General features: G+C 42.2%; 1 protein-coding gene across 7 annotated transcripts in view; it reads right to left on the bottom strand.

The window, feature by feature from the left end:
- The window catches only part of ARHGAP26 (Rho GTPase activating protein 26), a 423,503-nt gene that overhangs the window by 206,620 nt on the left and 189,484 nt on the right, over nucleotides 1-27,399 (bottom strand). For all 7 annotated transcript variants that reach the window (XM_077326941.1, XM_077326940.1, XM_077326943.1 and 4 more), the window contains 3 exons: nucleotides 19,590-19,626; nucleotides 4,181-4,246; nucleotides 1,627-1,701 (listed from right to left, as the gene is read on the bottom strand). In XM_077326941.1, the coding sequence (XP_077183056.1) occupies nucleotides 1,627-1,701; nucleotides 4,181-4,246; nucleotides 19,590-19,626 (178 nt within the window). The remainder of the gene's footprint in view (nucleotides 1-1,626; nucleotides 1,702-4,180; nucleotides 4,247-19,589; nucleotides 19,627-27,399) is intronic.

Here is a 27,399-nt window from a genome sequence, read left to right as displayed (position 1 = left end):
CGCCTATGCATCTAATCATCTATTCATAGATGCATAATGCTTTTTATAATGCTACCCTTCATGGAATCATGAGTTTTGAATTGTTTAAAAATTAATCTCCTTCCCGATTTGGGAGGGCAAACTGTAGAGAGGCATGCTTTGTGTAACAACTTTGGGGAAAAATTATTTTTGGCTTTGCCTGCACCCTTGCATGCCTATTTGTTGCTTCGGGCCATTCACATTAAAAATAAAATAAATCCTGTCCCTGGGAAAAGGGAGAGGGAGGCGGGTACAAGGACTAGACATTGGAAACGGGGATAGAGCTTCTTCGCCTCCATATGTTTCTTTAGCATGTAGTGTGCTGGTTGTCCATTGGGGGAAAGCGCTTTTAATTTGGGGATCCACTCTGTGCGATTCCTCAGCTAGTGCTTTATAATGGGAGGATGTAGCCAGCCATTTGCTGCCTGGACACTGGATGATGGCGATATCATGCAGAGCAGCCAGAATATAACAGCTACCTAAGGTAAGCATTTCACTATATTTAACGGATGCGAAAAGGCCCACTGTTCCTGAGACTCCCAGCTCTTCGACCTCTAGCTTGTCTGACATTCCTGTCCCGGCTCTTTGACCTCTGGCTTGCCTGATGTTCCTGTCTCAGTTCTTCAACCTCTGGCTTGTCTGACATTCCTGCTCTGGCTCTTCAACTCTTTGGCTTTAAACTCCGTTCCTGATTCCAGTTCGTGTTTTGCCTTTGTCCCGCTATCTCTGGTTTTGACTATGGTTTGGCATAACTTCACTCCCCACCTGACATTCCTGTGAACATTGTCTCTCCCAGCTCCCAACCTCCCGGACTGGACTCTGGACTTTGGGGAAAGTTCTCTGCTCCAGCACAACTTCCTGGCCATGCAGGTACAGCCCGACAGGGCAGCACATAGGCTATGATGTTTCCACTTCAAGAGCAGCCTTCCTTGGACGCAGGAGATTTCAATAATTATTTATCAGTCTCAAATGTTCTGTTCTTGAGCAAGGTGACTGATTGTGTGGTGGCTGTACAGCTCCAAGCTTTCATGGATAAGGTAAATTGTTTAGATCTCTTTCAGTCTAAGTTTGGCCAAGTCATGGACCTGAAACAGCCTTGGTCACCTTCATGGGTGACTTGCACCAGGAGATGGATAGAGGGATTGTGACTCTGTTGATTCTCCTAGACCTCTTCATGCTGCTTTTAATCTATCATGTTTTAAATTGTTAGGACATAAATGCAAGATATACATTTTGTAAATAAATGGTGAACTTTTTCACGGTGCTCTTTAGCCACAGTTCACAATCACACTCACAGAAGAATGAAACAATGCAATTATTGCTCAGGCTTCCTGCTGAGGACCCATCCCCCAGAAGCTAGGTTGGATGAAGGGAGAAAAAAGTAGCTTCTGTCAGCAAAAAAAAAAAAAAAAGGTAATTGGATTCAACTCCATGTTTTAATTATGTGCATTAGCATTCTAACACAACGGTCCAGTATAACATCCTCACCCCTAAGAGGCCTTTATGCTGCGAACTGGCTCCAGATTTTTGGCATATATGTCTACCACTATGATTGTCAACATAACCAAAATAAAACACTAAGCAACTGTTCTTAAAAAGATGACTTACCCATTAATATAGTCAATAGCTTCTGTACTCTGGAGTTGACACCAACTATTCTATAGAGCCCTTGTTCACTGATACCTAAGGAAAAAATAGACTGTTATTTAATTTACAGAAACATTTGAAAACAAACTGTTTTTTTTTTCCATTTTGACAATAGCAGAGCTGAACCCGTTAAATCTCCAAATGGGCTGAACCCCTAATATCTGGAAATGAGATTCCAAACACATTAATTAATAGAATGACTTCCTGTTTTGATGCCTAGGATTTTGGGGATACTTTAAAAATCAGTACAGAAACTCAGTAAAGTCTCACCTCATGCCAGCATTATCTTTTTAAAAAGTAAAGAATGAGTTAGACGCAGCTTCAGCACAGAGATATAGTATATAGTTGATTCTTTCCAACAGTAAATAAAACATTTCAGCACAGCTACATGTTGAGTCAAAATGGAAGCAAACACCACATAGGGCTGTTTTGCAGACTTTGATTCATGATAACAGATCCAAGGAAACACCCTGAAATTAAGTCATTTTTGTGTGAGGTGGGAAATATTCTTTGCAAGGGACAAATGTAGAAATATGATGCCTCTATCTATAGTCTTTTCTATGCAGTCCTATGCAGACATTGAAGATAATGTACTTTAAAAACTCTGTTTAGGACTACAGTGTTAATCTCTCCCATCTCGTATTTATTTATAGACACATTGTTTAAAATATATTTGTGTGTTTAGCTTCCATAAGAATATTTATAAACACATAGATTTCCAAATTGTCAGGTGTTTGGTGCAGTTGGCAAGATTTTTATTATACCGTACCCTGAACCAAAGCTTTGAAAATTGTCTTTGCAACATCCATCAGCAAAACTGTACAGACTTTGTTGCAAATACACATGTCAATTTGTAGTGAAGTGTCTTCAAAGCCATAGTCCAACATTTCTTTTCCTTAAAATAGCATAATGTTATTATTAATGTTAATATTGTTATTGTTGTAATTATTTTCATGTTATAGAAAAACTAAGTTCCATGTATTGTTTTTTACATTCCATGTAAACTGCCCTGAGCCCCAGGGGAGGGCAATATATAAATACAATATAAATAAAATAAATAAAATAATAAGTATGTGTCATGTGAATATGTGAATATGTGATCTGAAAAACTATTTCTGCATTCAAATAGGCTCTGGATATGACAAGTGAATTACCGAAGTAGTAAATGATAGACAAAATATATCTAAGTCCTGGGTACCAATGTTTTAAGAGTCTCAAGATGTATCATACATCTTAAAAATAGCGACAGACATGAATTGGGAAATTCCTTTTCAGTTTGGAGTGTTCCTGAACTGAACCCCAAACCCAGATGATTCAACCCCCCCCCCTCCCTATGAACCGGTCCAATTGGATTGGTCTGTTTTGTTTCTGCCTGATTAGAAGTGGGGAGAAATGAGGGGGAGGGACTAAAAAGGCTTGCAACTGTTTTGGCTGGACAGCCAGGAGGCCTGCAGATTCCACTGTCACCTCCAGAATAAATTTCTGAAACTCCCTCTATGTGGGCCTGCCTTTGTCCCTGATCCGGAAACTTCAGCTAGTGCAAAATGCAGCTGCTAGGGTCCTCACCGGCACACCTTGGAGGGCCCACATCCAGCCTGTGCTGAGGCAGCTGCATTGGTTGGCAATTGCTGCCCAGATCAGGTTCAAGGTTCTGGCTTTAAACTTTAAGGCCTTACGTGGGTTGGTACCCACATACCTGAGGGACCGCCTGTCGCCCTATGCCCCCCACAGGGCCTTGCACTCTGCGGGTGAGAATTTGCTGTTCGTATCTGGCCCTAGGGAAGCGTGTCTAGCCTCAACCAGGGCCAGTGTCTTTTTGGTCCTGCCCCCTACCTGGCGGAATGAGCTCCCAGGTGAGCTGCAGGCTCTGTGGGATTTGCCAGATATCTGCAGGGTCTGTAAAATGGAGCTCTTCCACTAGGTCTATGGTTAAGGCTGGGGTCAGCAAAGTAGAACCATTGGCCCTCCCCTGAGATTGGAAGTTACATCATTCCTCTCCACACTCCATGCTGGGAGGTGGAAATGAGATTATTTTCCGCCATGTTGGGATTTTTTAGTCTTTTAATGAGTATTTTAATGGGACCAGACTATTGTTACCCGCCACGAGCCTCTCAGGGAGCGGCGGGAAATAAATCTAACAACAACAACAACAACAAAATTATAAATATTATTATAAATTATATTATTTTATAATATAATGTATAAATAATAATAATAATAATAATAATAATAATAATAATAATAATAATAATAATAATCGTTGCAAGCCTTTTCAGTTTGCCATGCAACTTCCCTCCCTTCTAAAGTGATGGAGATTACCATTCTACTCCCATAGAGAAGAATGGGAGCTCCCTTATTAGTGACCTGGGCTATTGGTGTTTTGTGAACCATAGCCCAAGGTATTTTTGTGGTGGGACTGGGTTCATCTTCTAGGTGGTATATATACGATATATTAAATTGGTGATAAAAGATACAATTCAACCTTAAAATAAAAAATGTGGGTAAGCCACTGTACCTCTTGTTTCAACAGCATGTATGCATTTCCTGACAATGTTGAAGCCCATGTTATCCAACTGGGCGGCTGAAAAGAAAGAACAAACGTGAACATGTGAATTTATAAAATTCACATAATCCTAATTGCACATAATCCTAATTGGTGGAGGGGCGGCACAAGCATCTTTTAAACATACTATTCTGAAGATGATTTGATGTATGAATGGGGAACATTTTGAGAAGGGACAGAGACAAATCATCATAAAATTCCTCTAAAGGATTTTTATTCATAATTTTTATGTTATTATGTTAAGCACATGAAAAAGACTCCCCCCAATCCAAGTGCTGAATTCTTTTCTATTCAAAATGGAAATGAATGTCTTTCTGAATTTTTTGTACGGTGAACTAAAATAAGCTTGGTAGCCATCTTCTTGAGATGCCCTATCTAACACAGGGGCCCCTAATCTTTTGAGCCTGCAGGCACCTTTGGGACCCACTGCGGTAGATGCAGCAACAAAATGATTACCTTTAGTCATACAGTAAAGATCCCTGCATTGTGGTGGCAGTTGCTGCCAAAGCAATGTTAAAAAAAATCCGAATAACCAATCAAATCCCCAGTGGTTAATCAGTAATTAACCATCACTCTAGGAACCACAAGAGCCTCTTGTGGCGCAGAGTGGTAAGGCAGCCGTCTGAAAGCTTTGCCCATGAGGCTGGGAGTTCAATCCCAGCAGCCGGCTCAAGGTTGACTCAGCCTTCCATCCTTCCGACGTCGGTAAAATGAGTACCAGCTTGCTGGGGGGTAAACGGTAATGACTGGGGAAGGCACTGGCAAACCACCCCGCATTGAGTCTGCCATGAAAACGCTAGAGGGCGTCACCCCAAGGGTCAGACATGACTCGGTGCTTGCACAGGGGATACCTTTACCTTTACCTTTACCTTTACTAGGAACCACTAGAAATGTGATGGTAAAACTACAGAGTTTCTGGCTATCACTACTAGAGCAATGCAGCGTGTTCTATGGTTTACAGCAGCAGCCCGCAGCCTTTTCCTGGTTGTGGACCGCTAGGAGGGGTGGGGGGAGAGGGTGGCCTGGAGCTGCCGCACATGCACGTTTGCGCTCCCGGCGGAGGGGCACAAACATGCATGCATTGCGGTTCTGCGCATGCGTGCATTCGCGAAATTGCCATGCATGTGCGTTTGCGCCCCATATTTAATGTATTTAATGACTAATGTAAATTTTTCTAATGACTAAAGGCAACAAGTTAAAGCTAGAACATTGCTGCTGAATTAGTTCTACAAGTCAAACCAGCAATGTTTATGTGACATTGTAGCAAACTGACTGTGGGATAAAGATGTTACACATGACAAAATGAAGTCATCCCTATCCCTATTTAATATAAAGATATGAAACTATAGGCTAAGTAGCCTTGCGGTAAAAGGACTTTTGACAAAATATCTTTAAGTAGCCATAAAGCATACTTTCTCAACTGCACAGTTGATTTTTCCTGTGGCAGATGTGAGATTTCTCTTACCAAAGAAATAATAAGATAACTGAAAAGGCGCTTCTTCTAATGGGTGCCAGTTTAACACCCACAAATGACAGTTTTACAATCAGCTTGCTTTGCAAAATTTTCATACTGCATTATCACGTTGAATTAAATATTTATTCCATACAAATTACAATGTCCTTAAGGCATCTGGCATAGTTGTGGAGTAAGAATTAAAGCATTCTCACTATGGTAATAAGAAGACTCAATTAACTGCCATTGGCTCCTTTCTTCAAATTTAATTTAAATACTTTAGCCTTACACATCTCTGCTTAAGATCTTGATCCCTAAGGGAGTAACATACAACTTGGTCAGATTTAGAGCAAAATATGAATCCCATTATTTTCAGTCAACTATTTGTCAAGGAAAGCCTACTTCATCTATTTGCAAGTAGCTCAGTTTTAAAAGGAAACAAGCTTTTTGAAAAACATGTTTTTAAAGGACTTAAATTCTTATATAAAAACCAGATTCTCCTGCAGATATGACATAAATAGAGTTCTCAGAAACAGGAGCATAAATAAAGCCCCAAGCAGCCCCATACATGGCCTTGCCCGGCCTCGGCAGGGCTGCCTAGGTTGGGGGGGGGAGCCCCCACTAGTGCTTGCCCTTGCCCTAAGCAGCCCCACCACGGCCTTGTCAGGGTTTGATGGGTCTGCCTGGGTCCGGGGAGGAAGGCTAGCACCCGTTGTATTTTTCGTAAAATGGGTATTTTTTTTTTGCTAGTTTCACAATAATTTCCATTTCCCCAAATATTAGAGTTCTCAGAGATTTTTTGTGAATTTCAATCATATATTTTAGGATCAGTTCCCACATGACTGAATAGACTCTGGTATGAATATGCAGGTACATACAAATAAGTGGCACATTGAATGTATTATATTCTTTCTTACATGTATGTTGTAGAAATTGGGCCCCTGTGGACTTGCTTCTAGAGGAGCAAGGGCAATGATGATATATGACAATACAATTCATATTTGACACACTCCACATATATTCTTACTGACTCTAGAAACAGCTCACATGGAAACTTAGTAATCTCTCTTTGTAAAAAGTAAATGTACAATGTCACGTGTAAACACAGTGATCACAGAGGCTCCACACATACTGAGGTTGGATTCTGGAAGAAATACCCATGTAACAAATACTGTGCAAGTTTTTAAGGCTGAAACCAACCAATCTTCCCTTTCCACTATATTCTTTGAAGCCTTCTGAAAACGTGTTCCTGAGGGCTAACAGAGCCTCAGAAACACCACAAGAGACGGTAGAGAGAGGGGATGCTACAGCAGGAAGGGGGAAATCAGCAGAACATTCCCCCTCCACATACTTGCATGGGCTCCTGCATTTTGCAGAACAGCTTTCTTTCTCTCCAAAAGAAAGGCACTGTACTGGACGTAGGGGGAGCTTAAGTTCTTATCCTTCCCAGGCATTTGCTCTGTGCATGGTTAGTTGGGTCCATCCCAGAGGCTCAATTTGAAGAAACCCTATCTTTGGTATGCTTTTTTACATGTTGGTATGATTGTTTTTTTTTTTTAATCAGAAATTGTCTCAGTAATTTGTCAAGCCATATCCATGAATCCAAGTTGGAAATTCTAGGTATATTTATGCACAATATTTACATTAAATCCATGGGTAGGGGGGGAAATACTTACATGCAAGAAAACTGCATGCACAACTGGAGCTCCTACTGTTGGCAAGGCAAACTATTTTTGAAACCAACGCTGGCCTAAAAAGAAGCTCCAGCTGCAACTGTGAATCCTTCATGCACATAGGAAAGGATTCTTTGGCTTCCTCTCCATTCTGAGAGGATAATACACAATTTGGTTTAAAGATTAACCTATGAACTCTACAGCTGCTTTAGCAGTCTACAGATTCTGAATGCATAGTTGTAATCTGAGTTAACTGCAATAGCAGTTTCAAGTAGCTGAATAATGTTATAAAGTTCCAGGAGTAACTGCTTACAATAGTCAGCATATACATTCTTACCTAAAGTAAACAAACGAAACTGACTCGAGACAAATAGAAAACTTGAGATGGGTGCAGAACATACATGGTTTGGGTAACTGGGGAGAGAGAGAACAGCTCTGCGGGATCCAAATCCTATCCTCTTACTTGTATCTATTCATTATTTATTTATTACATTTATATACCGCCCACCTCTAAGGCTCAGGCTGATCCTAAATTGCCTGTTTCAAGCCATATCCACAGGATACTTTGGAGACTTCACCGCCTTTCCGAAGTTATCCTGGTGAGTGAAAGGCACCCATAACACAATAGGCCTTTGAACTTCAGAGCCAGAGACCACCAGCAGAAAGTAGCTCTCTTGGTTCCCAGAATTTCTAGATGACTCAGACCAATGATGCATGGTGGGAAAAAACTAGGCCAGCCTTCACATGGAAGTGGGGCAAATTGCCACTAATGCATGACATCGCTGCTGGCCCAGCCCCCTCCCAGACCTGGCCCACTTGAGGCATCTGATGCCCTGCTGCAAGGGAATGCTGTTTTTTTTTCAGCTTCCCTTTTCTGCCGTGGGTGCCATCAACGACCATGCCTTTCAGGCCCGGCTTCTCCTCCACCTATGGCGTTGCAGCAGGGACAGAAAACAGTAAAATGGGCCATTTTTAACCTTCTGCAAAGGTGGGACTAGATTGGTGTGCAATCCCACCATCGTGACAGTAAACCCTCCACCCCTCCTCCCTCCCGCTGCTGTAGAGAAATGCCATGGAAACCTTTCTCCCCAGTTGGCATGTGGACACACTGAAATCCAGGGTGGGCCATGTCCAGCAAGGGAAATCTTCCTTATCGGTACACGAGAAATGGTGGGGCATGCTACCCCCTCACAAGAAACCAGTAGCAGCCTGGTGTGGCTGCCCCCGTGCATAAAAGGTCTCAGAGAACCATCTAGAACAAGGTAGTTCCTACCATGGTACTTGGCACAAATCTGCCCTATTGTTACATCTTAATATATAATGAGGCATCAAGGACAGCTCATACTGCAGTAACATTGTAGGGATCCAATGCAATTGAACCCAATCTAGAGTTTAGATTCCTTCCCCTTCCCAAAGAATAAAATTATTGCCATTTATTGGTTATGCTGTGGTCTGGCTGGTGAGAAGTTACCATCACTAGTGAAAACCCAAGGTTAAAAAATTTATGAAAGTTGTGAAGAGGTTACTGATTACCTGAAGAACATGGATACCACTGCAAATGAAGAACTTCAACAAAAGAAGGTTTTGGAACACCACAGATTAATTAGGTGTTCAACATACTTTAAACTTTCTTCTTCTCCTACTTCCTTAAATTTAACTTAGACAATCCCAACTAAAAGTTCATAACTCGTTGGTTAGCTTTAAAAGGTATTCCAATAATTTTATATACTCAAGGGATTCTTGATACAATTTTAGTTTATGGAGGCATACTCCTAAATTTGCCAGGGTGAAGCAGTCCACTTGATATCTCTGCAATACATTTGGAACAAATCCAAAACTAACAAGCCAGTCGTTAATGATCAGGATGATATGTTTTCCAGAAGATCAACGTGCTTTAATAATTCTGTGCAAGATTACCAGTTAACAAATGCCATTCAAAGATCCCACAGTAATATGTAATTGCCTTCAACAATAGGCTTTTTCGTTTTCTTATTTTCAGCAGGTCTTTTTCAACCAAAACTCAGGAAATTCCGAAAGTTTCTCTGCCAACATGGTCAATATATCAGGCGATTGTAAAAAATATATTAATGTTCTGAAAATATCTCTCAGCTTTGAGTGAGCTGGATTCCCATGAGGATGAACATTTTTCACAGCCTTCTTCCTGACTGAAGACTGTTTAAAGTACACCACAAAGGTTTCCTTCTCCTTAATATGAGTCATCCCTATGAATAAACACTCTGAAGCCCTTCTTTCCTTGAACATGGACATAGAAAGGGAGAAGAACGTTTGACGGGAACAGTTCTGCTAACTGCACGTGATCTCTGCTGAGCACCTGTTTCCCTTCCTAGCGCAGGTCTGCCTGGGCAAAGACAGAGGCATGAATCTCTCGGCAAAAACCAAAGAACTCTTGACCCTTGGTTCACAGTCTGTGGCCTCGAGCAGATTGGTTCACTGGATTTTGGATCAGCCCAAGAAACTGTTTATTGTACCCTCCCCCCCTTATTTAAATTGTATTTTATAAGTTCTTTTGCGTTACAACAGTAGAGCAGGGAAAAGATAACTAAATAGATAACACATTCTATGGGATGCCTGAGGAGAACAACCAATTCCTGGGACATATGAAAAATGGAGTTACTGTACCACTGTACCAGCTAAGCTCTAGGAAACAATACAGAGTACCTTTTGAATTAACAGTACCATAAATGGGGAGGAGGTAGCCTTCCATGTTAGGCAACTGATAACCAAAGGAATTAACCTGCAACCTATTAAGGAAGGCAAATGTGTATGTGTGCATGGGGGTAATAAGACGGAAAAAGATTAGAAAAATTCCTACTTCTCTTCACTGTGAAGTGTAAGATTTAAACATGGGCCTGCAATATGTAGATGACTAAACAAATTATCTTTTTTTTCCAAACCTTCTGACCATATTCCACCAATTATTTACTTTTTCAGTTGTCCTTATAACTCAAAAAACTAAAACAGTTGATATCCTTACACCTAATACCTGGGCCAGGCCACCATCATTTTCATAAGAACATATAGAAGAAGAAGCAGAAGCAGAAGAAGAAGAAGAAGAAGAAGAAGAAGAAGAGTTGGTTCTTATATGCTGCTTTTCTCTACTCGAAGGAGGCTCAAAGTGGCTTACAGTCGCCTTCCCTTTCCTCTCCCCACAACAGACACCCCATGAGGTGGGTGAGACTGCGAGAGCCCTGATATCACTGCCTGGTCAGAACAGTTTTATCAGTGCCGTGGCGAGTCCAAGGTCACCCAGCTGGCTGCATGTGAGGGAGTGCAGAATCGAACCCAGCATGCCATATTAGAAGTCTGCACTCCTAATCACTACACCAAACATGGACAATGGGAAGAATATTGAGTGCTTCATCACCCTTCATAAAAACTTAGTTGTTCTAAGAGGGTATTTGTTTTGGCTCAGAAAGGACAGCAAGTCTTTCCTCCTCAGTATCTTAATATTGTTTCACTTTTCTTCTTAACTGTGCATCTTCTGGAAAGTCACCCCATGCAGGTAAGACATTACAGAGGTGCGAAGAGAGGTCCAACAATGGCTACTGGCCTTGGTTACTGAAGGAAGCCACTATGTACAGAGGCAGCAGATTTCTGAGTACCGGACCTGAGAGGCATCAGGAGAAAATGGCATCAGCCGCTATGCCCAGTGCATTCAGCCCTACAAACAACTGGTTGGCCACTGTGAGAAAGAATATGCTGGATCAGAAAGACCACTTGTCTGATCCAGCAGACTTTACTTACATTCTTAATCTCTTGCAATGCCAAGCAGTTGTCAATGATAAAAGAGGAAATATTGACTATAAATCTTAGCATAGTAGATGCTCTACAATATTTATTTATACGACAGATTGAAACTATCAACATGACCAATTCATTATCATTGGTAATGATGAACAAACCAAAAATATAAAATGAACTTCGAAACCTGAACCACTTCTGGTGATATGACAACAGTGCAAGCTATCATTAGCCAAGCCTCTGAAAGTCTTCCAGACAAGTGTCTCTGCTATTAGGTGTTCTCGTTTTCCTGCTGATGTCTTATCCATTTGCTTTCTTTTTTTCCTTCTCCCTTTCCAAGGGTCAGCAACTGACTTTTTCTTGCCAGTGTTCTATGTCAGCCTCTTCACTTTTATGATCAAGTTACCTTCTTTGCTGTCTAGGTTACTGGAAGGTCAGCACCTGTTGTTCCCTTCTGTACATTACACATTATATGATGTCTCCTCAATTTGATGAGGTCTCCAGGCCAAAGTTTCCATGGTTTCCTGTTCCTCTTCAATGTAACTGTTTGGGTGTGAATGGCACTCTATGGTTACTCTTGGGGAGAGAAGGTTGTTGCTTGGCTATGGTCCTCCTTTCTTCCATCCTTTAAACCAGAAACATACATATGGCTCTCAGTGCAGGAGAGAAGAGGGAACATGTGATCTGCCATCGGTCATTTGATGGGCTGGAGAAATAGTTAGATGAAAAAGCCAGCCCTTAAGAATCAAAAGTGCCTTACTCGCTCCTGGGCAGTCTCTACCTACAAGGAAAGTCAGATAGATTGCGAAACAAAAACAAAAAAGCAAGAGGCTTCCAAGTTTCTTCTTCAGAGCCTCCTAACATTTTTGTGTTCATTCTATAAACTTAGAAGAAAGTAAAATTAAAAGGGAGGGAAGTCAGATCCCCCCCTCCCCCCAAAAAAATGCCAGTCTGGGAGCTCCTCTTCCAGACAGTGACGGAAGAACAACTATGTTCCCAGTCATCACTGTCCCAGATATAAAGTTTAATTTTTGTAAACTTGGAGAAAACACCTCCCATGATATTATTTTAGAAATGTCTGTTTATTTTTACTTGGCTACCTACTTTACAAGTAAGCAGGATATAAACTAAACAAATAAATCAATAATGAGCATATATACTAAATAAATTTAAAACTTGTAGATACCAGCTGAAGTTTCCACGTATTTATAACTTTGCTCCAAGCCTATGAAAAGGCAGATCAGTTTATTTCACAACTGCTATTGCAAAACTTGATGCCAGGCAGAGAATTGAAAATATGCTCTTTTCTTCTTCGGAAACCTGCTGCATTGGCTCAGAATAGGCAGGGAAGATGGTGTCACAGTGGAAACCTCACCAAAAACTCTGATGCAGTGTGTTGCAGAAGCAAAACAAGCAAAATCTGTGTTAGAAATTATTATACACAGGAATGAAAATAATACAGTAACCAGAATTAAGGGTGGGGCTCTATTTGGCATATTATACCAATTTTGGATTGTGCCATTTCAGAAAGCATATTGTTGACATGAAAAAGAGTCCAGAAAATACCATCTAAAGCAATGACGGAGTTGGAGAAACTGTTCTAAGAAGGATGAAGTTCTTTGAGTCTTTAAATCTACCAATAAGCATAAGTGTTTATGTGAACTACAACTGAACTTAAAAAGGACTGATTAGCTGTTTTAGCAAAGAATTATCACAGAATCACAGAATCACAGAGTTGGAAGGGGCCATACAGGCCATCTAGTCCAACTCCCTGCTCAACGCAGGATCAGCCCTAAGCATCCTAAAGCAATATGGCATCATATGGCTTTATCTGGATATTATGACACAGGTTACCAATTTGCCAAAATTTGCTTTTGCTTTATATCTCCACAGTCATGGTGGTTGTTGATTAGTCTGAAGAATGCATGCTATTGGATTCTGATTTTATATTTATTTATTTGATTTCTATTTTATAATATGTGGACCAAGAACTTCCAGAAGTGCAGGCAGGATTTCGAAGAGACAGAGGAACTAGAGATCAAATTGCCAACATACGCTGGATCATGGAGAAAGCTAGGGAGTTCCAGAAGAACATCTACTTCTGCTTCATTGACTAAAGCCTTTGATTGTGTGGAGCACAACAAATTGTGGCAAGTTCTTAAACAGATGGGAATACCAGAGCATCTTATTTGTCTCTTGAGAAACCTATATGCAGGTCAAGAAGCAACAGTGAGAACTGGGCATGGAATCACTGATTGGTTCAAAATTGAGAGTTCGGCAAGGCTGTATACTGTCGCCTTGCCTATTTAACTTGTATGCAGACCACATCATAAGAAAGGCGGGATTAGAGGAGTCACAAATTGGGATCAAGATTGCAGGGAGATATATCAACAACCTCAGATATGCAGATGATAACTCTCTAATGGCAGAAAGTGAAGAGGAACTTAAGAGCCTGTTGATGCCGGTGAAGGAGGAGAGTACAAAAGTTGGCTTGAAACTCGGCATCAAGAAAACGAAGATCATGGCATCCGGCACTCTCAATTCCTGGCAAATAGATGGGGAAGAAATGGAGGTAGTGACAGATTTTATTTTCCTGGGCTCCAAGATCACTGCAGATGGGGACTGCAGCAAAGAAATTAAAAAGACACTTGCTGCTAGGGAGGAAAGCTATGGCTAAAAAGCAGAGACATCACCCTGCCAACAAAAGTGCATCTAGTCAATGCTATGGTCTTCCCAGTTGCAATGTATGGCTGTGAAAGTTGGACCATAAGGAAGGCCGAGCGTCAAAGAATTGAGGCTTTTGAACTCTGGTGCTGGAGAAGACTTTTGCGAGTCCCTTGGACTGCAAGGCGAACAAACCGGTCAGTCCTAGAGGAGATTAGCCCTACCTGCTCCTTAGAAGGCCAGATCCTGAAGATGAAACTAAAATACTTTGGCCACCTCATGAAAAGAAAGGACTCCCTGGAGAAGAGCCTAATGCTGGGAGCGATTGAGGGCAAAAGAAGAAAGGGACGACAGAGAATGAGGTGGCTGGATGGAGTCACTGAAGCAGTCGGTGCAAACTTAAATAGACTCCGGGGAATGGTAAAGGACAGGAAGGCCTGGAGGATCATTGTCCATGGGGTCGCGATGGGTCAGACACGACTTCGCACCTAACAACAACAAGAAATTTTATTTATTTGATTTTATTATGTCAGAGATAGTTTCAATAAACATTTGCTGAGACACTGAGGGCACAGAACTAAGCCTTAGTTGTAAGGGCAGCCTAGGATTGGCCCCAGTGGTGAGAACTTTCAACTCACCACTGCCTGGGCTGAGGTTGGATCCTGTTACAGCTCAGTTTAAAATGAGCTGCAAGAAGGGGCAGCTCAGAATCAGCCCCATCAGTGAGAATCTCAATACTATACCAGTATTGGGATTCAGGAATATAAAGAAATATCAATATTTTTTTGGATTTGGTATACCTGAAAACAAAAAATAATGGAGAGGTGCGCATGCCGACATAGTACTATAGCCTACCTATGCTGAAGCTTTTAATTGTTGGTTGTTTCATGTGCATATTTCCTGTCATATAAATAAAAAGTAACAAATATTTTAAATGATCAGTTAACACTGATTGCAAATAGGTCTAAATGAAATCAGAATGATGCTACAATTATCTATCTTTGTCTTCATTAAAAGGTGGAAGATTTATGGGATCTGAAGAGAAACCAGAGTATTGTCTTCATTGATTTATCCAATTTACAGGCATAAATGTCATGGCATAAAGACTAGGTTGCTAAGACCCCATCTCTCTAACCATGAGACTCACAGGTTAGTTTCCAATGATGTCATGAAGTAAGAACTGGTGTTATTTATTTATTTTGTATGCTTTTAATAGTTTTATTTCCACACACCTCTACAAGTACACTGCATAATATCTATCTGTAGTCAGAATGATGTGGTTTAAGAAACAGGTAGTCACCAGAGTGAAAAATATAAAACATAAATAGAGAATATAAATAAAACGTACATGAGTTTTACTTCCAATTTTTGTCTCCTGTTTCTCATTTACATGTTCAGAAATAATTACAAGGAGGCATGCAGAGATGTCTTAGAAGAAATCATATATTTGAAATATGTCACACCATAAGTTATCCAGGAAAAAGTGATTTACGTATATCTCTGTAAGAATCTTTGGTGATTTAATTAGCATACCTACATTTTTCTCTCAAGACATATTACATAGCACAGGAATATGGGGTAAGAATGAAAACTGGGCAAAGAATGCAGCAATTAATCAGTGTCTTAATTATAAAATGGTAGATTTCTAAGTTACACCTGCTGACAAATCACTTCCTGCAGCCTAGAAAGTAGCCCCTAATAAAAAGTAGGTTTATTTGTGTAGTTAGTGTTAGTGAAGGAAAAGCACTCTGCAGAGTGTACCAGTCTCAGCACTGAAGAATTGACCATTCTTAGCAAATATTTTATTTAGGTCCCCCCCACCCCCCATTTACGAACTCAATCTCCAGGAGGTTTAAATGCTACATTGACCGATTATGCATGCCGCAGGAAATCTGGAATGGCAGCAGCAGGGCAGCCCCAATTGTGCATGACGCTGGTGCCATCCCAGCCCTGGCCTGGCACAGTGCCCCGGAAGACATACGGCAAGGGAACACAGAATTTTCAAGCACCGTGCATAATTGGCGGAGCCAGGCCTTTTGGCCCAGTCCCTTCCCCAACCTATGGTGTCCCTGCAGGAATACCACATGCCTTGCATAGTGGGTCTGTTAATTAAATGATTAACCTGCTTAGTACATCAATCAATGACCAACACTGACAATGACCAACACTGAAGTCACTTTATATACAATGCTTTGATAGTGGACCAGGTGCCACAGAAGATACCTTGTACTATAACATTGGATCTTACTTTGTAATTGATTGTAATTATTTTTAGGTATGTCTCTCTGGGTATAATATTCAATTTCTGAATTTTTTGTGTATTACTTTAGGCTGGAGTTATTACTAAATTGGACATGCATTATATGTTCTCTCAGTGTGTCTTTATTGTTATTTTTGTAGTTATTTATAGTAGTTTATTTATGCTACTTTCAAATGTAATACGAAATATAGAAGAAGGAGTTTTTCGGTACCAGGAAGAATCATAAAGCGGCTTACATTCACCTTCCCTTTCCTCTCCCCACAACAGACACCCTGTGAGGTAGGTAAAGCTGAAAGAGCCCTGATATTACTGCTCGGTCCGAACAGCTTTATTAGTGCTGTGGCAAGCCCAAGGTCACCCTGCTGGTTACATGTGGAGGAGTAGGGAATCAAACCCGGCTTGCCAGATTAGAAGCCCATGCTCCTAACCTCTCCACCAAGCTGGCTCTCCACCAAGCTGGATCTCTGTAATTAATTTAATTGTGGAATATATTTCACATATTTCCTATGTTATTAATTTAATTCAGATATTGACTGCTGAAGAAATTAATGGGTTTCATCCATTATTTTGAATAAACAGTTACATTTTTAAAATTAAATTTATATACCGCCCCTCCCAGACCAGCTGGCTTGAGGCGGTTCACAACATTGCCATAAAAATACAAAATACCATAAAATACCAATATCAATGTATATCTCAACTGCATCACAGATGACGGCAACCTTTCACGTCTCTAATAAAACCCTGGACACCTCACGGTTCTGTTTCCAGGCATGAATTCCCTCATATCACTAGGCAATGTTGGCCCATGGGGTGATATTTGGCCCCCGGGGGCGATGACCACAGCTTATTTTGGAGTTTCAACTCAGTGTTTTGCACTTTTGGTTTGATTATCCTACCACTGAGTGGCCATCTGTTTGTTTTCCTTCTGGATTTGGACCATGACAAATCACTAGAAAGTAACCTCTAATAAAAAGTAGGTATATTCATGTGGTTAGTGTAGGTGAATGAAAAGCACACTGCACATGTACAGAGTGTGCCAGTCTCAGCATCAGAGAACTGACTATTCTTATGACTCAGCAGGTGAGTCTAGATGTTCTCAGGAAGTCCTGAGTGGTAGCAGCTGATTACCAGGATACATTCCAGGGAAATTTTGGACAAGGGGAGTTTCCCAGCAAGGAAACACACCATTTCCCCCATCCTATCGTAACACAGCCATGCAGTATCTGTGCTGTTGGGTCAGCCGAGAGAAGAATAGCTGCCGATTTTAAAAGCACTACTTGAGAGAGTGCACAAGAATTTGCTGAGCAAACAGACCCATGTAAAGAATGCATTGGCTGTAATTCAAACATCTGTATATGTTGGAAATTACAGAAGAGAGAGGAAAACGACAAAAAAAGTTGTTGCCAGTCCAACTTTTCTTACTGAATTTAATATAGGAGGTTGTTAAATGGTTATGGAAGACTGCCAACTTTCTCCCAAAGATTTCTAATTATTTTCTGTACATAAATAGTCCACCCACAACTGGGGACACAGAAAGGATCATCAGTGTGTCAGCAGCAAGGAAGCATGCCCCTATCACCAATTGCAACTCACATCTACATGGCAATGTAAAAGTGAGGACAGAGCAGTCAAACAGAGCCCACAAGGCAGTCCTTCTGCCTTTCTTTGTTCTGTGGATTCAGACATGGTTCCCCTTCCAGGTGGAATTAGCATCAAGTGTGGTACTCTGAATGAACTTATGTACATTCAAAAGCAAAGAAATAAAAAACGAGGCAACCATGGCGTACCTTTGCAACTTTTAACAGTTCCGTATCTCTGCATAGCAGCTCAAAGTTATCAAAATGCTTCTGGATGCTATCCGGAGAATCCGTTGCTGACATGACTCGTATTAAATTGCTCTATCATGTCTTGCTCACCGTTTTTCAATAACATATGTAGCAGTGAACGCAGACACAACGGGAAGACTATGCTGACAGAACAGTACAGCCTACTGAGGCATAATTGCCTCTAATTGCACCATCTTGTATCGCTCACTGGTTCTATTAAAGAAGAGACAGGTATGTAAATCTTGAACTGAAGGAGGAAAGAGGAGATCCAAGAGAAGAAAGTGTGGGTTCAAAATTATACACCATTTATCAATAGCCAATAGAGAAGCTGAACTACTACATGGTGTTCAGCCCGCCAGACTGACCTAACAGCTGAACGATTTGTGCCTGACGGTTCCCGTTAATGCCTGTGCTACTTCTCAGATTTACTGGGGACAACATTCTATTTATAAAGACACACCACCAGACGGAATCCCTTAGCAAGAAAAGGGATGATGATCTCACAAACTAAGTACTGTCTGTCTTCAGAAACACATGCACACACACAGCAGGATTTCCCCTCTCAGCTATCGTTCACCCCTTCCAAATATTACTGAACTGACATGTTTAAATAAAGGGGCCAGTAATTCGTGTTCTCAGACTGAATACACACACACATACAGGGGGGGAAACCCCACAACAACTCCATATTCCCACAGCCAGGAGAAACTAGAGTTTTGCTGCTGTGTCAGTGTATGGCACAAGGGGAAACATCAAAGCAGGCATACATTTGCAGGCTGGCAAACTATTTCAAAAAGCGAAGAGCTCTGAAATTTAGATTGCCCACTGTCTACCTCACAGGTGTTTGGTTCTGCTCAATACTTAAAGTTAAAAGCAAAAGTATTTATATAGTTCTATTTGTTACGTCAACTCTGACAAGGAAGTAGTAGGGACATGGAGTTAGAGGTATGAGTGTCATATGTGCCATGATATCACTTCCTGGGAAAAATGGAAGTGGTGTCACATCACACTAGAAGTTGCAGGAAACAACTGTAAAACCATAGAGGTACCACCAGTTCCTGGAGCAACATGATCTCATTTCCGGATTTTCCATGGAAGTGAAATCACAGAATGCCAGCATGTTCCCCCCCCCCCCCCCCTATTTGAAGGAGCAGCAGGCAAAAAGCCACTGCTGGTCTGATGCACACTTTTAGCAGCACAAGAGTCTTCAGGTCTACTGATCAGTGTTTTAAAAAGTTAAAACAAGAAATCCAGAAGAATCTTAGTTCTCCTTGATTCGCTTCTGCAAACTTCTATGCCTGGATTATGTAAAAATGGAAACAAAGGCAGTTAAGTAACCTGCCAAAAGAAACAATCTGTGATCCAGAACTCTGCAGCAACTGGACTGTATCCAGCAGTCATACTTGCACTATCATAAAACACAATGCTCCTTTATGTAATAAGAAGATGTAATGTAATGTAATATGTATGCATCACATTATATAATGGGCCTCAAAATAATTATCAGCCTGTTTTGGCTACTTTACTGTCATTGAAAACTACTCGATACTCAAACCTTCACAGCATCTATATGCATAATGGCCAGACTACATTCAGAAGCTTAGCCCTACATAACTATGGGATGAAATGCTACTTGCGCCGCCACCTACTGGCTCATGAGAGACAACAATACAATCCAACAACATTTTCTACTCTCTCTCAACCTAAAATTGTTACTTACTGCCTTCACTTTGGTTGTCTTTGTTTGAGTTATAGACCTGAAAAAAACAAAGAAGAAAGCATTTAATTTTAGCAATGTTTTTGTTACAGTATTAGCTTCATATTATTAAGGTATCAAAAAAGAACATAGATCAATAGACTAAAGAATCTTTGTGGTAATATTAAAGAAAATATTTAATGATACTGAAGACATCAAACAAGCAACTAACACATTTTGCTCACTCAAAAAGGCAGTTAAACTGGCTTGATGAATGTGTGAAGGTAAGTTATGGAAGTTGGGAAGAACCTAGGGCTTTTTTTCTATTTCTTTTACACATTTCATACTTGATATGGTACATTAGTGACGAAGATACACAGTTTTAATCTCTCCACTCTCTCCCCCCTCCCTCCTATTTTGGTGTCAATATCAGGCATACTATAGGTTTAAATGACTTGAAAGCTTAAATTAAGCATAACCTTTGTAGGTATGCATGCTATCTTCAATGTGCCCCCAATATGTTGGTTAAACCGGGATCTCACCTGCCTGACAAGTAATTTTAAAAAGCTAGAGATCCAAATTCTGGTGAACAATGCACCAGCATGTTAATCCTGAACATTGAGCATCATTACATGCATAGCACGGTAGTTTAAACAACACTGGGCATATGTAGATCATGTGACTAAAATCTTCTAACTGACCTTTCTTCTTATTTTATATTTTAGCTGGTTTCTTCATCCTTATCCATTGTTGTTCCTCTATATATTTCTGAAACAAACAAGGGGGTGGGATGTATCTGGCTGTCCAAGTTGGAATAGGGTCAATCAGGGTGCAGCCAGCTTCGCCCTGATTGGCCCTGCCCCTGCAGCTCCCACCCTCTGTCCCTGGACTCTAGCTTCTTTGCTCTCAGAAGCCTGAGTGCTTGGAGCCAGCAGCAGGTAAGGGGAGAGGCCCTGGGCAAAGGGTCGTGGTGGAGGGCCTCCTAACGAGGGCCTCTTGGCCTGCTAGGCTGGGCCTACTGACTAGGGCCTCCCGGCCTGCTGACTCCTTAAGGACTGCTAAGGAGCTGACTAGCTGACTACTATGGAGCTCTGTCGACCCTGCTAACAAGCTGCCCAGCTCCCACCTGCCCCACTTGATCTGGCTGCAAGCTGCCGCCCAAGGCCACGTTCAGCTGCCTGCCTGGGGGCCAGGGGAGGGGACCCTTTTAAGGCCCGTTCTTAGGAAAGGGCTTTGAAGCTAGTGTTTAAATAAGGCCTAACTGGCTGGGAACAAGAGAGAAGGGGATTAGAAGGCAACTGGATCTGTACAGAATACAGATGATTCCCTAGAGGCCCAGTCGTTGCCCACAAGGATGCTGGACTTAGCATGCCAGCACAAACAACATTTCTGAAGTGTTTGCAGTGGTGCGCTAAACTAGGGCATGGGCATGAGGTGGAACATTCCACTGAATACTTCATTTCTTGCTGAATATGGATGAGAAAAAGACACACATACACACTAACAGTTGACTCTGTAGTTATATGTTCTAGCCCTTAATGAAAAATATTTGATGGGTCATTTTTGCAGATAACAAGACGAAAGGACAGAAATCTCTACTCAGTTTTTCAGTGAATGGAAGTGAGTATCAACCATACTCCCCACCCCCAAACGACAACACTGCTTAGAATTCTGTGACATAATCGAAGCTTTTTTTCTCCTTAGTTTTCAGAACCCAATTAAAATAGTGCTTTCAGGTGCTTCCAGTCTCAGAAAAACAGATTTCTTCAGCAGCATCATTTCTATTATCCCACCGTACATGGCCACAATTAGACCACACTCAGCAGCATGAAAGCTGCCTTTTCCATGTAAAAAGGTTGCTGCGGCTACTTCCACCGCAGTCACATGTTATGGCTCAGAACACTGACGAAACCACAAAGCCTATAAAAAGTTCAGCCGTCTTTTAAAATGAACAGCCGTGTATTTCAAGCTGCAAAATTTCTCCAAACACATGTACTTTTAGCAAAGGAAGAACATCACCACAATCATTTCTTGCCTTTCTCTTTACCAACACTTAATTATGTTTGCTGGCCCAATTCTAGAACAGACCTATTGACCAATCCTCTAAGTACCACATCAACAATTTGATTAACTAAAATATCTAAATTTAACAGCCCTCCAAAAGACTCATACGTTACACGTGGAAATCCAAGAGAGAGGAGGGACTTCATGGGAGACGGGCTTCAAGGGAGACGGGCTTACCCTTCGAAAGAGTTGCTATGACTGCTAGTATAGACTGCTATGACTGAGAAAGCCTTATCCCAACTGTCAAGCAGCCTCAGCTACAACAATGTATGGCTTTGCACTGAATTACATAAAAGCATGATTGGAGCATTCTCCACCTCCCTATCCCTAAAAGCAAAGACAATTAAACCGTTACAAAACTGAAAAGAAACACTTTCTGCTAGAGCATACAGACATCTGCACTCACTTCCTAATTGACTCGTGTGGTAAGTTTTGTAGGTACTCCATTTAAAAACAAACACCACCTGAGACCCATTGATCTATGCTGAAGCCTCTACATGATATACCACAATGTGCAGTTAAATGTCAAGTGTCTCGCCAGGAGTAATACACAATTACTTCTTATTTCGTATTGTGCTTTTCCAAAGGCATCTCCAAACACCTAGGCTATTTATAGCTAACTGAAAGATCTCATAAAAGTACTATTTATCACACTTGTAAATTTAAAGCATTTTGGTACTTATACTTTTCTTCTTTCTGTATGTATGATTAAAAAATTACAGTATTTTTTAAAGGATCAGATATTTGCTGAACTCTCTCTATTGGCAATAGAAATACTTGAAGAATGACAGAGAAGTTTGATAAGGCTTTAAAGTTTTAGTGGGCATTTTTACTATGCATACTACTGCTTATGTTAGATAATAAGTACTGAATCCAGGTCTCTTGTTTACCCCCTATTCCCCTTTTTTATTGCGTCCCAGCCTGCTGACTGCTACCAGAAACAGGGCAGGGGGAATCATTGCTCCTTCTCTCCTGTTTGCCAGGCACTGGACCTGGCAATAAGGGCCTGGAACAAGCAAATGCAAGAATATCCTTAATGCTGATCTTTTCTGCTCCTGCCCCCCTTGCAGTCTGGTTAGACATCCAAACACTGATGTTGGAGATCATAGAATCATAGAGTTGGAAGGGGCCATACAGGCCAACTAGTCCAATTCCCTACTCGGTGCAGGATCAGCCTAAAGCATCCAGGATAAATATCTGTCTAGCCACTGCTTGAAGACTACCAGTGAGACTGTTTCCACATCAGAAATATCATTTGGACTTGTGTTTTTAAAGGCTCAACTTTTTCACTTCTGCATTTCTGCACTGACATCCGCTTCTTCAGGCACAGATCAGAATTGCCCCTTCACTCGCTCTGCAGCAAAGGAATCTTCAGGAAACAGGATTTAATTTTTTCAAGGGGGGTCAAGGCTGTTGAGTGTGGAAATGTGTGCATTCGAGTTTTTCTCTGCGCCCACCATTTTGAGTGTTTGGGCACACTCCTTTCCTCATCCCCATCCTCCCTCCCCCTCCAATGTGAAAGGTGCCCTAGAGCTCCCCTCTTGAATACCTCTTCCCCCCAATAGTGCCCCTCCATTCCACATGTCCTCAATCACCTCTTCCTTTTCCCTAAAGTACATATTCTGTAAAATCTACAACATTGGTTACAATGTTACAAAACAGTAAAACTTCTAACAAGGGAAAGCCAAACAATCTCCCCAAACATTCCTGATTCCACAAGCCCATATCAACCCAACGTCTTAAGGTAGGTGATTGAAGGAGGGGCCCAATAAGATCTTCCTTACCCTGGCCTCAACCAAATGGGCCTCCCCTCACTGATGCGATCTGGCAGCCAGCTGCAGGAGGTGACTGCGGGATCATATCGAGGAGGGGAGGTGCAGATTTCTTGATGTCCGCCTCCCCTCATTCTTCAGAAGCCAGCTGAAAACTCAGACCGGGGAAGGTTGGAGTGGAAAACTCCATGCCTGCCTTCCCCAATCTTTATAAGTGGTAAAATAATCAGTCTTCTTTGTTACAACGCAGCTGTGTTGTAATAAAATAACTTTGTTTAAAAAAAAACTTTGGGGAGGAGAGAAGAAGAAGAAGAAGAAGAAGAAGAAGAAGAAGAAGAAGAAGAAGAAGAAGAAGAAGAAAGAAGAAGAAGAAGAAGAAGAAGAAGAAGAAGAAGAAGAAGAAGAAGACTTAGTTCTTATATGCCGCTTTTCTCTACCCAAAGGAGGCTCAAAGCGGCTTAGAGTCACCTTCCCTTTCCTCTCCCCACAACAGACACCCTGTGGGGTAGGTGAGGCTGAGAGAGCTCTGATATTCCTGAATGGTCAAAAGCAATTTTCTCAGTGCTGTGGCAAGCCCAAGGTCACTCAGCTGGCTGCCTGTGGGGGAGCGCAGATTCAAACCCAGCTCGCCAGATTAGAAGTCCGCACTCCTAACCATTACACCAAGCTGGCTCTCAGAGGCAATCAAGGGCACCGAATCCTGACAGGGAGAGGCACAGTTAAAAGAAAGGTGCAAGCAGGCACCCTTTAGCCAAAAACAAAAGCACCCCTTTTGGAACGGGGAGAAAAGCATCATGGGAGATTGCCTCAGACCAACCGACATGCAGAAAACATATGGTGAATTACAGACTGGAAACAGAGGGGAGGAATTCTGGGTTATTTCTTGTTCTGGAGGTAGGGGGATTAAATTCAGCAAAGGCATTCTTCAATATTGTATGTATTTATTATCATAACTAGAAATAAAGCCCATTTATAAAAATGGGCAGAGGTCGGGCTTGAGGCGAGGCCCCCGTACCTGGGAGGCTGTTGGGCCGCTGTTGGGGTCGGGCTGTGAAGCGGCGCAGCGTGGAGTTCTGGCGGCGGAGATGACAGGGAAGGGAAGGAGGACTCCTGTGGAGTCGGCGCATGCGTGGTGTGGGTGAGGGCGGGAGGCGGGGCATGTGGCTGAGCAACCAGGCATGCGCGTGAGTCCGCGCATGCCTGGTTCATTCGGGTGTGGTGCTGGCCGGCGAGCAGGCCGCGCTGGCTCGCGGCCTGGCTGGCAGGCCAAAGAGAAGAGGGGGACAGGGATCAGGAGAATCGATAGAAGGTGAGGGCGGATCGGGGAGCGGCCGGGGAAAGGGTCAGTTGTTGTAGGGGTTGGAAGCGCGGGGACAGGGGCTGGGGTAGAGGTGGCAGATGGTAGTCGGGGCGTTGTGGAGGGTCAGGAAGGGGTTCGGGGACGGTGAGCGGGTGAGTGGGTGGCGGAGTGTGTGGCTGGGTGGGTCGCTTCGTGTGGGGAAGCGGCGGGAGTTCGGGAAGGAGTCTGGGGAGGGTTTGGGGGGTTAGTGGGCAGCGGGTGGGTGTCGCAGTGTGGCTGGGTGGGTTTGTTTGTACCGGGGAGCGGCAGCGGGTCAGTAAGGGGTGTGGGGAGGGTTGGAAGGGTTGGCGGGCGGCGAGTGGGTGGCGGAGTGTGTGCGTGGTGGGGGTCTTGTTGTCATCGGGAGCGATGTCGGGGCGGGAAGGAAGGTGGGGATAGAGCGGGGGGGGGTCGTAGGACTCACGCATTAGCGTGGTGTTGGAGGGTGGCAGGAAAGGAGCAGGGACGCCGCGTCTTTGACGCGGCATCCCTGCTCCTTTCCCGAGGGTATTGGGAAGGAGTCCCTGGCGGGCGAGGCGGTGGCAAGCGGCTGATGGGGAGGCGCGCGAATGGCACTCGTTGGGGCGAATCAGGAGCCGCTTTGCGGCTCCTGATTCGCCGCTGCGAGAGTTTTTATCACAGACAAAGCCCGCCCTAACTCCTCCCCAATAGCCCTTAGGGCTTTATTTTATCCGCTCCACAGGAGCGGTTAAAGATTGTACTATTACAATTTTTTAAAGAGTAGTCTTGGTTGCAAAGTTAAAAACCAGGATTTGATTTGCCTCATACCTGCACACAAGATCTAGTAATTAACTATTGATTTGTGAATGCTGCTGCCATGAGAGAATGGGAACTAATTAATTATGCAGTAATGCAAAGAAACAAACGTGAATTAGGAAGAAACAACTTTTTCTGAACAGGACTTCCTTTCAAATAAGCATACAACAGATCTTCCATGTGGGGATGATCATCACTGGCTATTTGTGGGAAATACTGTGCAATATTTAGTCTCTTATGGAATTTGAATGTCACTTGCAAATGACAGCAGAAAAAGAATGATTCAGCACTAGCGTAAAAACAGTCTTAGGGTTCTGTTTCAAGCAAAACAAAACAAAAACCTTGTCTACTGAAGACTAGAATCAAGTCCTGCAAACTGAAGTGTTTGAAAGAGACTATCACTGTAGTTGTCTAGGTTTGTAAAATTCTGACATTTTCTAGATTTGTAAAATTCATCTCCAAATTCTGGTGTTGGAGATGAATGCTGCGAATACCATGGACAGCCAAAGTTACCAATAAGAGGAGCAAACCAACTAAGTCATTAGAAGGCAAGATATTATGGATAAAGCTCACTTACTCTGGACACATCATGCGATCAAACTCATTAGAAAAATCATTAATGCTTGGCATGGTCAGTGGGAAAAGGAAACATGGTCGCCAAAGGATCTGCTGGTTTGACACGATCAAAGCCGATACAGGGATGACCATGAACCAACAAAAAGAAGTGACCATTGACAGAAACGTATGGCGAAAACATTCCTACAGAACTGCTGAGGGTCAGAAATGACTGAACAGATAACATCATCATCATCAAAATTCTGACAACACTTTAAAAGACCTGAAAGAAGGACTATGTTAAAAAACCTGAGTACTGGAGTAATCTTCAGCAGAAGGCACTGGCGGATGCACGTCGGAATGCTATGCTTCTATCATGATTAACAGTAGCTCTGTGCTCTGTTAATTAGCCATTTGGCCATGTTTGATTGCCATGTTTATTCCTCTTACTTTCACACCTCTCCCTCATCCATCTCCATCCAGCTCTGGAATGTGGCCTTGGGCACTGCCTATCTACCTGTCGTGACTGTTTGAAGTCTTCCTGCTTGTTGAGTTAACTTGCTTGTTCTGAATAAACAATGTCTTTGCACTAAGTCAAGGGTTTACATGTCTGGGCAATTGAAGGAACCTCACAATGCAACGTGGAATCACAGGACATACATGAATAAAGAACTATGTGGGCCCAGAGACTGCAAGTAAGGAGGGCATGTGCCCTTCCTCTTTGGGGAAAAAAAGAAAGAAGAGTGCTGAGAAAATGAGAATGCTGGAAAAAGTGCACACCACCTTGTCTTGATGCTTGGTTGGATACAAGCTAGTATCATCACCTTCTAATCAGACAAGTAATTTTTACATGAAAAATACTATTGCCATTTGGCAACCCACCTGGACCAACTGGGATGCTATGCTGTATTAATTATAATGTCAAAATCAAAGCAGAAATTTGATGGGAAAAATTAAAAGGTGATGTTTACACACTCCCCAATTTTGTCCTGCCCCCCATAAACATTAACAGCAAGATGATAGCAAGGACAATCTGCCTGAAGTAGGATTTTTTTTTACATATGCCTACCAAATACCTACTGCAGACTGAACATGGAACACTTAACTTGTACTTGGCAGCCATTTACAGGTACAAATAATTTCATCCAAAACATTCTATTAGCTTTCCAAGATTCCACCACCAAGCAGAGGAAACTGGACATGTTAACATGTAGCCTCCCAGTGCCTTAGTATACTTCTACAGCCTTGAAACAAAAATATTTATATGTTTCAGTTTCTATCCCACCACTCCCACACAGTGGCTCATAGTGGGTAACAATAATAAACC

This window comes from Paroedura picta, chromosome 3 (assembly GCF_049243985.1).
Source record: "Paroedura picta isolate Pp20150507F chromosome 3, Ppicta_v3.0, whole genome shotgun sequence".
NCBI classification, from domain to species: domain Eukaryota; kingdom Metazoa; phylum Chordata; class Lepidosauria; order Squamata; family Gekkonidae; genus Paroedura; species Paroedura picta.
Note: the sequence above shows the minus strand (reverse complement) of the source record. Positions and strands in the feature narration are given on the sequence as shown.